At 44.3% G+C, this 13,459-nt stretch overlaps 1 protein-coding gene across 3 annotated transcripts; it reads left to right on the top strand.

The window, feature by feature from the left end:
* The first annotated feature begins 197 nt into the window (after positions 1–197).
* LOC138803376 (cytochrome P450 4A10-like) lies at positions 198–13,401 on the top strand. 3 transcript variants are annotated; one of them, XM_069987303.1, is made up of 13 exons: positions 198–435; positions 1,410–1,551; positions 2,158–2,202; positions 2,651–2,778; positions 3,749–3,873; positions 4,258–4,412; positions 4,847–4,953; positions 5,041–5,231; positions 5,309–5,442; positions 6,652–6,716; positions 6,857–6,933; positions 9,345–9,518; positions 13,306–13,401. In XM_069987303.1, exons 1-12 carry the CDS (start codon positions 247–249, stop codon positions 9,511–9,513), a joined length of 1,527 nt encoding a protein of 508 aa, XP_069843404.1. In that variant the 5' UTR covers positions 198–246; the 3' UTR covers positions 9,514–9,518; positions 13,306–13,401. The 3 variants fall into 3 exon arrangements, with proteins under 3 accessions (XP_069843404.1, XP_069843403.1, XP_069843406.1); XM_069987302.1 differs by lacking the exon at positions 13,306–13,401 and adding an exon at positions 10,368–10,542; XM_069987305.1 differs by lacking the exon at positions 13,306–13,401 and adding an exon at positions 9,884–10,355.
* The last annotated feature ends 58 nt before the right edge of the window (positions 13,402–13,459 follow it).

Consider the following 13,459-nt stretch of genomic DNA (forward strand, 5'->3'; position numbering starts at 1 on the left):
AGGAAAAAGTATATAAACAGACAAATGAATAAATGAGTTTAAGTACATGTAGTCAAGGCCAGACATTGTGAGGTGACAAAGCATTTCTCTCTTTGAGGTAGACAGACTCTGGACTCTGAGCTCAAGCTCAGCCTTCACCTTGCTCCCTCCTACTGGTGGGTGGAGTGATCTTCCCAGAACAAAGGCAGGGAGTTAAAGGGCACAGAGAGAGTCTACCACAGTGAGTGATCCAGAAGCTTCTGCACCATGAGTGTCTCTGCACTGAATTCCACTATATTCCCAGCCAGTATCTCTGAGCTCCTCCAAGCCGCCTCCTTGCTCGTCCTGCTTCTGCTGGTGTTCAAGGCTGTCCAGTTCTATCTACAAAGGCAATGGCTGCTCAAGGCCTTCCAGCAGTTTCCAAGCCCACCATCCCACTGGCTCTTTGGGGACAAGGTAGGAAGGAGAGGGAAGGGAAATTGGAGGGTTGGAGGCCTAGACTGTCAGTCATGGATCATCAAGCCACATGCTGTGTTACAAGCATGCAGACCCCCACCACCCCGACCTCAGGAAACACTCAGCTTACTGTTCAGGCTGTTTTCCCAGAAACAGAGCTCATTTGCTCAAAAGAGCTTGTCTTGCCGTTCATTCAGATCTGCTGCACACCTCTGTTTTGCAGATCTGTACCCTATCCTAGCAACGTTGTACTTGGAGAGCTGTGATTGAGTCTTCCTGAGTCTCTTCATTCCCTGCCCCACCTTAGTTCTTCTCAAATATCAGGCTTTCTGCTCCTAAGGACTATAGTTTCTCAGACTCAGAGCTAACCTGGAAACAATGGCATTAGTGTGATGTGATTCTTGTCCTGTGGGTTCATGGTATGGTGACAACAGACATGACTCTCAGCTGCTGTTGCAGGAGAAAAAAAGCTCATCCTGCTAGGACAGTGGGTAGATGATGTCAGAAAGAAGGACTGACTTGGTAGGTTGGCACCAGACTGAGAGCATTTCCAGAATGTGTAATTTATAGGCTGAAATCCTGAAGATCATGTACATATGCAAAGAGGACAGCTGCAGGATATCTGCAGGACACAGAGACATGTTACGCATGTGGTGTCTATAAAGGTCTCTTCAGCTCCTTGTGCTTTTCTCCACATCCAACTCTCTGAACTCCTTGGAACCATGAATCATGTTCTCCCTGTACCCTGGACAAACATAGGGCCAGACATAGATGTGTGGAATCATCCAGGAGGGAAACAAGGAGCAGCCTGAGAGTTGGGAAGGGACAGCATCAATCCCTTGCACTGCCAGCCATGCTTAAGAGGAGATGGAGATGGAGGCTCGTGTCCCTGTGTTTGTCCTGCCCTTCATTCCAGCTTAAGAACCAGAACTAAACAGAAGTTTTTACTTGTCTATTATTTCCTTTGGTGACAGATCCAAGGAGACCAGGAGGTACAATATATTATGGAATGTGTACAGAAATTTCCAAGTGCTTTTCCTCGCTGGTTCTGGGGAAGCAAAGCTTTCTTTACTATCTATGACCCAGACTACATGAAGGTGATTCTGGGGAGATCAGGTGAGAGTACAAGCTAATTGCAGACAGAACCATTTTTCCTTCTTTGGTACATGCCCCTGGGTTGTCAGATTCTGCAAGTGAGAGATTTCAGCCATCACCCTGCATGCTCTTCCTATCTACAATCAGCATATGGCCAATCATACTAGATATATCAAACAGTTATGTGGAGCCAAATAAGTTGATCTCTTTTTTCTTTGCTTTTAATTGATTTGAGGTAACTTGATATGTAAATTGTCCCACATCTGAAAAACACAAACCCCAAATCCATAATGATTTACTTGTCTTGGGTCAGATGATGATTAAGCCATCTTCACCCCCTATAGGGACGCAAAAAAAAATTCAAGGCCCTTGCTTATTCTTTGGCTTAAGAATATGACTTATGTTTCTTGCCAATTCATCCACTCCGTCTTGAGAATGTCCAGTTACTGGTACATGGGGCCTACCTAATTTAACCAGAAGAGGATGGGAGGCAGGAGATGACATAAGCATGAGATGAACCTCTCACAGAATCATCAGGAATTCATGGCAGTGCATGACCTCCACCACAGCTGCTTCAGAATTGCTTCATTTGTCCTGGTTCCTGTTAAGCCTTTTCTTCCTTTTCAGATCCAAAGGCTAATGTTGCCTACAGATTCCTGGCCCCCTGGCTTGGTATGTACATCTAAATTAGGAGTACAGTCTACCCAAAGCTAGGGTTCCCCCGTGTTAGTCTGCCCTTAGTCTCTCCAAGTGTTTCTCTAGCTCACAAAGAACACCACCACCACTCTTCATGAACTATCTCTAAATCAAGCCTAAGTTGTTTCTTTCTAACCAGATCCTTACTCCTTCCAAATGCTAGAATGAGCCCTCCTGAAGCTCAGCTTCTGCTCACTTTCCTAAAACATTTTGACATTGATTTATGTCCTTCCTTGATCTGCCCCCAACTCCTTTTAAACTTCTTACCTCACAGCTGTTATAGTCACATCAGGCGTACAAGCCCAATTAGGAAATCGTGTTCCTTGTCTAAGAAATTCCACCTTCTTCAGGGTTGTGTTTCCCAGTTCCAACCTATGGTTCCTCCCAAATCAGTCCCATCTCAACACACCCATCTCTGGCCCAGGGTATGGTTTGCTCCTGCTGAATGGGGAGACATGGTTCCAGCACCGGCGGTTGCTGACCCCAGCCTTCCATAATGACATCCTGAAGCCCTATGTGGAAACCACAGCAAACTCTGTCAGAGTGATGCTGGTGAGTCTGGTTGGCTGGCTCTGTTTCTGTCTTTCTCTCAATGTTTCTGTCTCCCTCCATTTCTCACTTCCCAAACCTATATCTAGCATGCACTTTCAGAATCCACTTTGAAATATGTGTGTTACACAATAATACTATTAAGTAAAACTTTGAGAATAGATTTCCCAAACATAGGACAGAATGACTCAGTCACTAGATCATTTTGCTCACTATCAAGACAAAGAGCATTACAATGTTTCCAGGCCCTACTTCCCACATCCAAGTTTTTAAGGCACAGTGGACTGGAGGAGAAGTCAATTCAGCCAGACAGTAGGACTATATAACTGGTCTTAACTGAACAGTGGCATTGTCAGAGGAAGTGCAGACTCCCTAGGCAGCCACCCAATATGAGTTGAGCCTGGAGCCCAGGTCTTCTGCATGCACTTGAATAGCCTATGAAGTAAAATGAACACCAAGTCCACATTCTCACTGCCAAACCTGCCACACCTCACCACTCAACAGGGCTCTGAATTCTGATCCAATCGTTCTTAACAAACTCTTGCCAGAAGTCAAAGTCTTTATGCCAATCCCACAAATTAGAAGTCCCTGTAATGGTCATATATTTTCTTATGTCTTGATATATTTGCCTCCTTCAATGGTAGTTTTATTAGTCTCTTAAATCAGCCTCATCACTCAGAACACTAATGTGTCTTCTTCCTTTTTACTTGTTTAAAAAAAAAAAGGAAAAAGAAAGTTGCTTGTCATATAAAAAATATTTTACCTTAACTGCTAGCAGTTAAATTTGTTAAATTCTGAAATAATTTGTGAGAATACCAGTGTCATTTAACTTACATTTGCTTTAAAATTTGTAGTGTGTCTCCTCACTTAAATGAGAGACTTGAAAGAGAGTATCTAAAGACAGAGAAAGAGCCAAATATAACATGGGGTCATCTGGGAAAAATTGAAAAGTCAGTGTCCTCTCCTCCCACAGGACAAATGGGAGAAGCTCAGTGGACAAGACTCCCCTCTAGAGATCTTCCAACACATCTCCTTGATGACCCTGGACACCATCATGAAATGTGCCTTCAGCTATCAGGGCAGTGTCCAGTTAGACAGGTCAGTAACAACCCTGGAGCTACAGGGTTCATGATCTTACTAACTGATGTGGATTCACCTGAAAGACAAATGGGCCAGCTTAAATGCTCACCTCCATTGCAAACAAAATTCTAGCTTCTGACCCAGGCCTAGACCAAGCTCTAACTCTAGACCTGACCCACCCTTATCCCAACCAAGCACTGCTGATCCCTAGCACAGGTGGAAACTTGGCTGCTTTCGACAATTCTTTAAAGGCCTAAAAGTTACAAAGGATATAAAAGAAAACTTACTGGTGTCTCAGTATTGCCTGTCCCCACATTGGGGAAATCTCCACACACACAGTCTCTCTACTTACAATCAGAACTCCTCCTACAATCTCATTGTGTTCTACATCATGTCCTTCAGGAAATCCCAGACATACATCAAGGCCATTGGAAATCTGAATGACCTGTTTCATTCTCGTGTGAGGAATATCTTTCACCAGAACGACATCATGTACAGTCTGTCCACTAATGGCCGCACAAACAACAAGGCTTGCCAAATCGCCCATGAGCACACAGGTTCTGTGGATCTCTCTTGTCTCCCTTCTTTACTAGGCACTGATCAAACAGGCTTCCCATGACCCCTCACACAAGGGTGGCTCACTGGTGCCTCTTCAGCAGCTGGGCCATATTCCTTGCAGGGTACTTCCTTAGCACAAGTGTTGGGAATTGAGATGTTTGGATGTCAGATGTTCTGTAAGGAGTTACCTATTCCAGCACATTGGTGATGTTGAATGAGACCCAGCCCAGCAGCCCAAGCAGAGCATCCATGGGCTGAGGTTCTGAAAGGAGTCCTCACCTACATCAGATGGTGAGGGACTCTCAACCCTGCCCACACACAGGAACACTAACTTCTACAAGCATCCTGAGTTCTACAGACACACAGGTTGAAGCAAGGCTCCTTTGGGCCTCTTAGGATTTGCTGTATTTCAAGCCTGTCTGTCCTTATACAGATCAAGTGATCAAGCGAAGGAAGATTGAACTACAGAATGAGAAAGAGTTGGATAAGCTGAAGAAGAAGAGACATTTGGATTTTCTGGACATTCTCCTGTTTGCCAGAGTGAGTTTGTGGGGCTAATGCCTCAGGTCTTGCTCAAAAGCCCAGAACAAGGGACAAATCCTGTTCTCTTGCTCTGGCTGTTTTCAGATGGAGAACGGAAGCAGCTTGTCTGACAAGGACCTGCGTGCCGAAGTGGACACGTTCATGTTCGAGGGCCATGACACCACAGCCAGTGGCCTCTCCTGGATCTTGTACACTTTGGCCACACACCCTGAACACCAGCAGAAGTGCAGGGAGGAGGTCCAGAGCCTCCTGGGAGATGGAGCCTCTGTTACCTGGTGAGTGAGAGCTCCAGCAAGTGAGTAAATCTTGACTCCCTGGTCTTTTCAAGCTCTAAGGATTGACTTTATTTCAGGGAACATCTGGACCAGATGCCCTACACCACCATGTGTATCAAGGAGGCCCTGAGGCTGTATCCACCAGTTCCAGCTGTTGTCAGAACGCTGAGCAAACCTGTCACCTTCCCTGATGGACGCTCCCTACCCAAAGGTTTGAGCTTCCCAGACTCACTCACCCAGTCTTCCCAGGAAAGAAGGAGACTCAAAATCCATGTGTTTCTCAGCAGTTATGAACTTTTCCAGGTTTCCATTACCTTGTCAGTAAATGAGTACTTCTTACTCATAAAGTACATTTTCCAATGTGAGTTATAAGCCTAAATGGCCTATAAAGTTTCTTCCAGTTCTATTATTCCATGTGGTTAGCATTGTAAGGTTCTCTTGTTCTTCAGCTAACATTCTTTCCTTAGAATCTATGGTCTGATGATGCTTCAGTTAATCCAACTTTAGAGGCATTGACATCCTGTGGTTCTAAGTACACCACACTCATCTAGATGCCAATATAACAGGATTCTTGGCCATCCTGTTCCTTGTGTATCCTCATTGTCACCTCTTTTTTTCATTCTCTATATTTGATATAATATATGAGAATTTTAGTTTACCATGAAAAGATTTATCTATATAGATGCATAAACAGGATATAATTCAGTTTGGGGGATCTTCTCCACAAAGAGGTCTTCGCCTGTGGACATGAGCTCATAACTTCAGCCATTTCTATTCACTGAGATGTAGAGAATCAGACAGGTGCAAGGGGGATATGATTCTTTTCAAGGGTCAGGACAGAGGAGTGAAATCAGTGAATTTCATGTCATGGGTCATAGGTGGTCTAGTCTCCAAGGGGCCCTCAGGTTAATGCAAGGAACAGCTGATGACTGGATATGAAACCCTTACAATGGCAGGACATGACCCTTTAATTTATACCTCATTATGTCTAAATCCTAGCCCTGCCACTTCTTACCTGGGATACCATAGGCAATTTGTCTCCAAAATGTTGTTTCATCTGAAAAACTGGGAATATAAAGAATGACTTCCTTAGAATACTGTTGGAAGGTCTGAATGAATTAATACCTCTCAGTGGAAATCCTTTATATAGAGAGGTATGCTTTCATCTGATTTACTTCAAAAATTATTCTTTATTCTTTGTGCTTTAGTCTACTTATCTCTTTTGGATTCCTTGTTTCCTGCTTCTCAGTTGTGTTCAGGTATTTGCCAAGCCTGCCTTCCTCTCTGGTATCTGAATCATCCTTTTCAAAATGATGATTTGTGGCACCCAGATCTTTTATGCATGCATACTCCGGCTGAAGGACCACAACACCATCCCTTTAATATAATCGGTCTTCTGTCTATCTCCTCTATCCCACAGGTATCCTAGTCACACTCTCCTTTTATGCCCTTCATCACAACCCGAAGGTGTGGCCAGACCCAGAGGTATGAAAACCCTGGAAGGAGAGGGCTAGTACTTCTCAAGACCAATATCTCCTCCTGCTCTCACCTCTGGGTGTCCTGCATCATAGGCTGTAGCATGGACTTGACGCCAACCTTTCCTGGCCCTGCTGTTCCCTCTGCAGGTGTTTGACCCTTTCCGGTTTGCACCCGATTCTGTCCGACACAGCCATTCATTCCTACCCTTCTCAGGAGGATCAAGGTGAGGCATCTTTGTGAAGTAATGGAGTAATGAAGGTGAGGGTATACTTGTATTAAAGTTTTGATGCTTGTAAACTCTCAATTAATATATGACATCTTCAGACATGCCTCTGTTTGTTGCTGTTTGTGAGAAAGATTCTTCACTTGGGTATGTTTGTACACAACAAGAATGTGTAAGTTCAGGGCAGACCATGGTGACATTGACTCACTAGCTTTCCCAGTGGCCACCAAATTCCAGTGTTAGTAGATGGTCTACACCATTGTGTTCTCCTTTTTCTTTCACTTTAAGGGTAGGGCTTTGCAAGTTCTTTTCCAGGAGAAAATTCTTTTCTCCTGGAAATAAAATTTCAATTGTTGTGCTTCTCAGCTGCCAGAATTCTTTCAAGGGACATTTCTCTCTTTCCACACATTCTCAACCCAGCCCATCACTTATTTTGGTTAATTCTCTATCCTAGAATCACTGTAGCAAGGGGTTCATTTTCCTGGGCATAAATAAGCCTGGATGCCTGTCATGGACATGTTATAGTAGCCCCTGAACAGTGTTTTACACCAATGTGCCTTGTCTCCATGTTTGTATTCTCTTCTAAGACACATTTTTACTGTATGGTAATGTTCACAGGCCCTTTACAATACTTCCAATTGTCTAAACCTGACAGGTGAAATAAAATCTATATACACTGAGATTACACTTAGAGTACATATGACCCAGCTTCAGGCAAAAAAAAGCATAAAAGAGGGAGTAGTTAAACTGCCTTTGAGAGAAAAACACTGTTTGAATATAACACATGCCATTCAAAATATTCCTGGTGTGTAAAATATAAAGCATACTCAAAATAACTATTAATCTGAAAAGGGACACTCTAAAATCACTACCCTGAAAACTCATCAAGAGATGCAGAAACATCCAAAGGGACACAACTCACTAGCAATTTGACAGGTATTAGGAAGAACAAGTCTTTCTGGGGCCACATTTCTGTACATTCATCGAATGGTAAATTGAGGAGTCCTTCCTATATTGGCAATAAGTCAAACCTGCAAGGACAAGAGATTATTAGGCAGCTCAATCTTCAGGTCAGAACTGATTTCTGCTTTTGTTGTACTCTTATCTATTATGCTTGTTGATTATTACATCAATTCAATTTTTAAGAACAAGTGAAATTAATTAATATAATGCAAATGTACAAGAACTTATTAAACCAGCTTCCGAGCCAGATCTTGTGCTAGGTTATAGGAGCACAAAGAGTTCCATTCCATTCAACTCCATTCAAGAGTTCAGAAATATAACCCACAGAGACAAATACCCACGCTTAAGACAGAAATCATTTCTTCCTTCACTCATATTCACTAATCACTCATTTAGCAGTTTTTGGAAAGTTCCATGTCCTTGGCACAGTCTAGACTCTATGGAGCATCCTTCAATAAAGCACTAATAGGGCCAGAGTGACAGAGGCAGGTGGCAGAAGGGATCAGCTAGCTGGTCTTTGGCCTGAGCCTTTGAGATGTGTAGTTAGACTTGAGCTGAGGTGGGAAATGGACTTGAGACAGGAAGTAAGGGACAAGCATCCCATGGAGGACGTGGATGCAACTGGAGCATCAGACATTGTCCTACCTGATGAAAGGTAAGGGAAGAGCCTTCAGGAGGGAGGAAATCGGGGAGAACAAGAAACTGAAGATAGCAAAGAAGGACATTTCAAATGGGGTAGAAGGCTTCAGACACTGTAGACTGAGAAAGTAAAGGGGTTCTGGAGCCTGACCACTGAGAGGGAAACAGATGAGGCTGCCACTTGAAGATTTCCAACCTATTTCCCTCTCTAGGTGGTCTCCCATTGACATGATTCCCCTCTGAGGAACTCAGCAACTGGTTAGTGAACTAAGCAGTGGTTAGCTTTAAATTCATGTGACTGGACTCTGTGCTGGTCTTGTCCTAACAGAGATTTCATGCTTCTAAGATCAAGAGTAAGGGTAGGATAGCCCTGGAAGCCTGGGAAGCCTTGTTAAACATCAGGAAAGCATAGACCAACATCTAAGGTAGAAGTCTATGTGTGACTTGTAAAGGAAAGAGTGAAGCTTTGGATGGGCGCTGGTGGCTCACACCTGTAATCCTAGCTACTCAAGAGGCTGAGATCTGAGGATCATAGTTCAAAGCCAGCCTGGGCAGGAAAGTCTTATCTCCAATTAATCACCAGAAAACTGGAAACAGTGCTGTGGTTCAAGTGGTAGAACACTAGTCTTGAGCTGAAGAGCTGAGGGACAGCACTCAGGCCCAGAGTTCAAGCCCCACAAGAGTGAAGTTTTGTCCATGAGGGAGGGCCCTGATGGAGGACCCTGGACTGGAAGCCAGTGGTCAGTGCCTGCCCAGTCTCAGAATACAGCCTGAACCAGTTCCCATTTCACTGTCTCTGCCTGATCCAGGAATTGCATTGGGAAGATCTTTGCTATGAATGAGATGAAAGTGGCTGTGGCCCTGACTCTGCTCCGCTTTGAGCTGCTGCCAGATCCCACCAGGATGCCCATCCTCCAACCTCGACTTGTACTGAAGTCCAAGAATGGGATTTACCTGCGTCTCAAGAAGCTCCACTAACCTTGGTAGGAACAAGAAAGTCTCTAAGGGTCTCCTGATTACCATTTTGTTTTCTTGTCATGTTTCTATATCCAGTCTGTCTGCCATGTCTTATACACCTATCTTTATTCCTGCCTGCCTTCATCCTGTCTCCTACCTTTCTTCTTTTCTCTCTCTCACCCTTTTCTAGGGGCTCCCTACCTGTTTGCCTGTCTACTGTGTCCCACTGCTTGCATTTGAGAATGTTCATTTGACCCTGATCACTAGCCTGCCTTCCAATCTTTTTCTATCTTCTTATTTTCCTCTATATAAATTTTATATTGTTGTTGTAGTAAAGTACCACAGCCTTAGCAGTATGAAATAACAGAACATTCTTCTCTTATACTTCAAGAGCTCAGATGTTTGGAATGCTATCACTGGAAGAAAACCGAGCTGATTAAAGTGCTCAGCCTTCTGGAAAGTCTCGAAGAGAACCCCTCTTCACATGCCAGTGTAGAGCTGCACTTTTTGTATCTCTTAGAACTAACTTTTTCTTCCTTCTTTAAAGCTAGCATCTTTCCAAATTTCTGTCTCCCTCTTCACCCCCAGTATAGTGGCTCGTGCCTGTCCACAATTCTATCCCAGTTAGTGAGAGTGAGGAAGGCTGACAGGCAACTGTGACAGAACAGGCTGAGTTCCCTTGACTTATCTCATCAAGGTTGTGATAAGCAGGGATTTCAAGGCCCTCATGCCAGACCAGGCCCCAAGGCTGTTCTACTCATTCCAAGAGAGTGTCTACCACACCCTATTCTAGCATGAGAAATGGTGGTCCTTGAATACAAGAGAGGCCTATTCTATTTCCCTGGCAGACGAAAGCATCTCCTTTGCATTTACAGAGAAAATCCTTTGTGAAACTTGGCTACGTGGGAGCTTCAGGAGCTGGCAGGTGTGAGACCTCATCTCACCAGGAAAGCCAGATGTGGTGGTACACATCTGTGGTGCCTAAGCCAACCCCAAACAAAGTGCAAAACTAGTTAGAAAAATAATAAAGATTTAGAAAAAGAAAAAAAATTCTCTTAGTGTCTTTACATTTCTTTCCCTTTTCTAAAGATCTTTCTGATTATATCACATCCATGAGATAACTCAGGATAATTTCTCCATTTCAATATCCATTTTTAATTAAAACTTGAGAGTTCCTTTTGACATACAAGGTAACATACTCATGAGCTTCAAAGTTAAGAGGTAGAAAGAAGCTCATTATTCTGCTTAGTGTAGCTCTGTCACCTGGTCTAGCCATCTAATCTCTTCTGCATGGTCTCTGCCTCTCTATCTTCACTTCTGTTTGCAATAAAGTTCCCAGTGTCTCATATTGTACCTGACTTTCCTTGGAAAAGGATGAAGGGAAAAGAGACAGACAAAGCACCAGAGAGACAGAAGAGACAAGTCCCTTCTTTATTTTTTTTTTGGGGGGGGGCCCGGTCGTGGGGCCTGAACTCTGGGCCTGGGCACTGTCCCTCAGCTCTTCAGCTCAAGGCTAGCACTCTACCACTTGAGCCACAGCGCCACTTCCGGCTTTTTTCTTTTTGCTTATGTGGTGCTGAGGAATCGAACCCAGGGCCTCAAGAATGAAAGGCAAGAGCTCTACCACTGAGTCACCTTCCCAGCCCAAGAGACAAGTCCCTTCTAAGGAAGGAGAAAGAGGTGATGTCTGCCCTGTGGTCCAGGAACCCAGCTTTGCCTGAAATGACCTCTAGGATGCATCACCCAGATAACTGTGAAGCTCAGACCTTCCCACTCCCACGTAGCCAAGTTTCACAAAGGATTGTCTCTGTAAATGCAAAGGAGATGCTCTCTTCTGCCAGGGAAATAGAGCAGGCCTCTCTTGTATTCAAGGACCACCAGTGGTAGACACTCTCTTGGAATGAGTAGAACAGCCTTGGGACCTGGTCTGGCATGAGGGTCTTGAAGTCCCTGCTCATCACGACCTTGATGAGATAAGTCAAGGGAACTCTCAGCCTGTTCTGTCACAGTTGCCAGTCAGCCTTCCTCACTCTTAGGTCTGGAAGTTCCTCAGGAAACTTTGTGAAGTGGACAGATGTTTAACAACAGCCAAAAGGGGCTTTAGGTGGCCAAATAGGTCTGGCCAATAGGAGGAGATATCAGATCTCAAGCAATTCCTCTCCTACCGTCTAGTCCTAGGACAGTCCTCTGGTTTCTTGTTTGGGCACCAGAGGAAGGAATGACGTCATCAACCCTCCCAACCTGGGGATTTTTGAGTGCTGGTGCTTCTGATCCTGGAATTTGGCTGCACCCAGCCCGTACATAATCCAACACATTCTCTAGATAGATGTCCTTGCTTCCAATAGCCTTTCAGAACCAGATGCTGCTTCTCTTGCTGGTTCTGAGTACAGGTTACCTTCACACCACAAACCCCGCCTAGCTCAGGGTCTTGGATGCCATTAACAGTGGTCCTTAGTGTCCTCCCTGGTTTGCCATGTTCTGTTTCCTGGAAGTTGTTTTTTCTCCACATGGGTCTACAGCCAATATCACTTTACCGGGCTCCTGACTTCCCAGGTCACTGGGATAGTTCAGTCTTCTTTTGAAGAGGAAACATTCTGTGCTTCACCAAGTAAAGAAGGGAACATTAGTGGGGCAGAAATATGAGCTGGAAATGTCATGGACAGAATGTTCATCAAGACAAAATGTTCATCAAGTTCCACAGAAGGGTTCATGCAGACCTTACTCAAGGTACAGGACGAGAATAACTCAGAATTCTTGGTGACCAGCCAAGGATAAATATTCTAACTGTAGAATTGTACTTGGGGTTAATGTCTGACCAGCAATGGAAAAGATCCAGTCCTATTGCCCATCCATATATGTATGTGTGCAAACACACATACATAATTCATATTTAGAGTATTCATTAAGCCACTTTTGTATACCTATCCCACCCTACCCACACTCATGTACATGCAATTGCAGGATCACAGTAGGCAGAAGGATTAAGCTGACTTCATCTGTGAGGCTCACAGGTGCCAGCCTTGACAACCCCTCCTCCTCTTGCACTAGAGCTCCTGGCTGTATTTCTCAGTACAATCATGCTGTTGATGGAGTTCTAGTCAAAAGACACCAAAGTCTAGAGGCTGCAGCTCAAGTTTTTTGTAGATGACCTATTGGGTCTCTCTCCATACTATTGAAATGGGACAATGGATGCAGTTTAAATTTATCTTCTAGCCAGGGGTATGATGTCATTATGAACTCTAGGCTTACTCCCCAGGTGATGAGTTACTTTCACTTGTGCAGACAACTGTCTATGCAGGTTTCAGGGCAGGAGAATTTGGTGGCATAGAGTGACAGCCCATTCTGGTTGGGTCTTCTGCATCCAAGTCCCAGGGAGACAAGGAGGTTTGAATCTAAATGGGGCTTAACAGGTTTGATTCTTCAACACTGAGCAGGTGGCAAATTTGCCTTCTTCCAAAAGGAAAAGAATCAATAGCAGGAAAGATATATGTCCAGATCATACATCCCTCAGAACACCACAGAAACATCAACAAGTGATCTCCAGGGCTATAATTCCTTTCTCCTGTCTCCCAGCCTAGTCTCTAATACCCTTCATTCCACATATGTCTTAATTCCAGAACTGGAGCCTACTAGTAGCCTTAAATCTTGAGCCCTAGAAGTATAGGTGCCCATAGACATCAAGCAGTTGCCACAGAGGCTACCAGAAAAAACTTCTAAGTCATCAGGTAGTCTCTCCCAAAAATTCTTTCAATACACCCTCATTCCACACCCACAATTCAGAGCCTGGTATAAGAGGCACTTCCTTTCTTCTAGGAAATCCCACTATGATGCCTCTCTGCCATCTTCTCCCAAGTCAAACCCTGAGTGTCCAGAGCATCATCCAACTGTGAGACATCAATGCTGAGAGTAACAGGCATGGCACCAAAATCCATCCCAGGAGGGGCAGAAGACACTCTAGGGAAACATT

Source organism: Dipodomys merriami, unplaced genomic scaffold (assembly GCF_024711535.1).
Source record: "Dipodomys merriami isolate MVZ:Mamm:240054 unplaced genomic scaffold, mDipMer1.0.p SCAF_34, whole genome shotgun sequence".
NCBI lineage: Eukaryota > Metazoa > Chordata > Mammalia > Rodentia > Heteromyidae > Dipodomys > Dipodomys merriami.

Coding starts and splice junctions, on each gene's coding strand:
- LOC138803376 (XM_069987303.1), top strand. CDS start 247: ATGAGTGTCTCTGCACTGAATTCCACTATATTCCCAGCCAGTATCTCT. Junction 436..1,409: donor ACTGGCTCTTTGGGGACAAG/GTAGGAAGGAGA, acceptor CTTTGGTGACAG/ATCCAAGGAGACCAGGAGGT. Junction 6,934..9,344: donor CCCTTCTCAGGAGGATCAAG/GTGAGGCATCTT, acceptor TGCCTGATCCAG/GAATTGCATTGGGAAGATCT.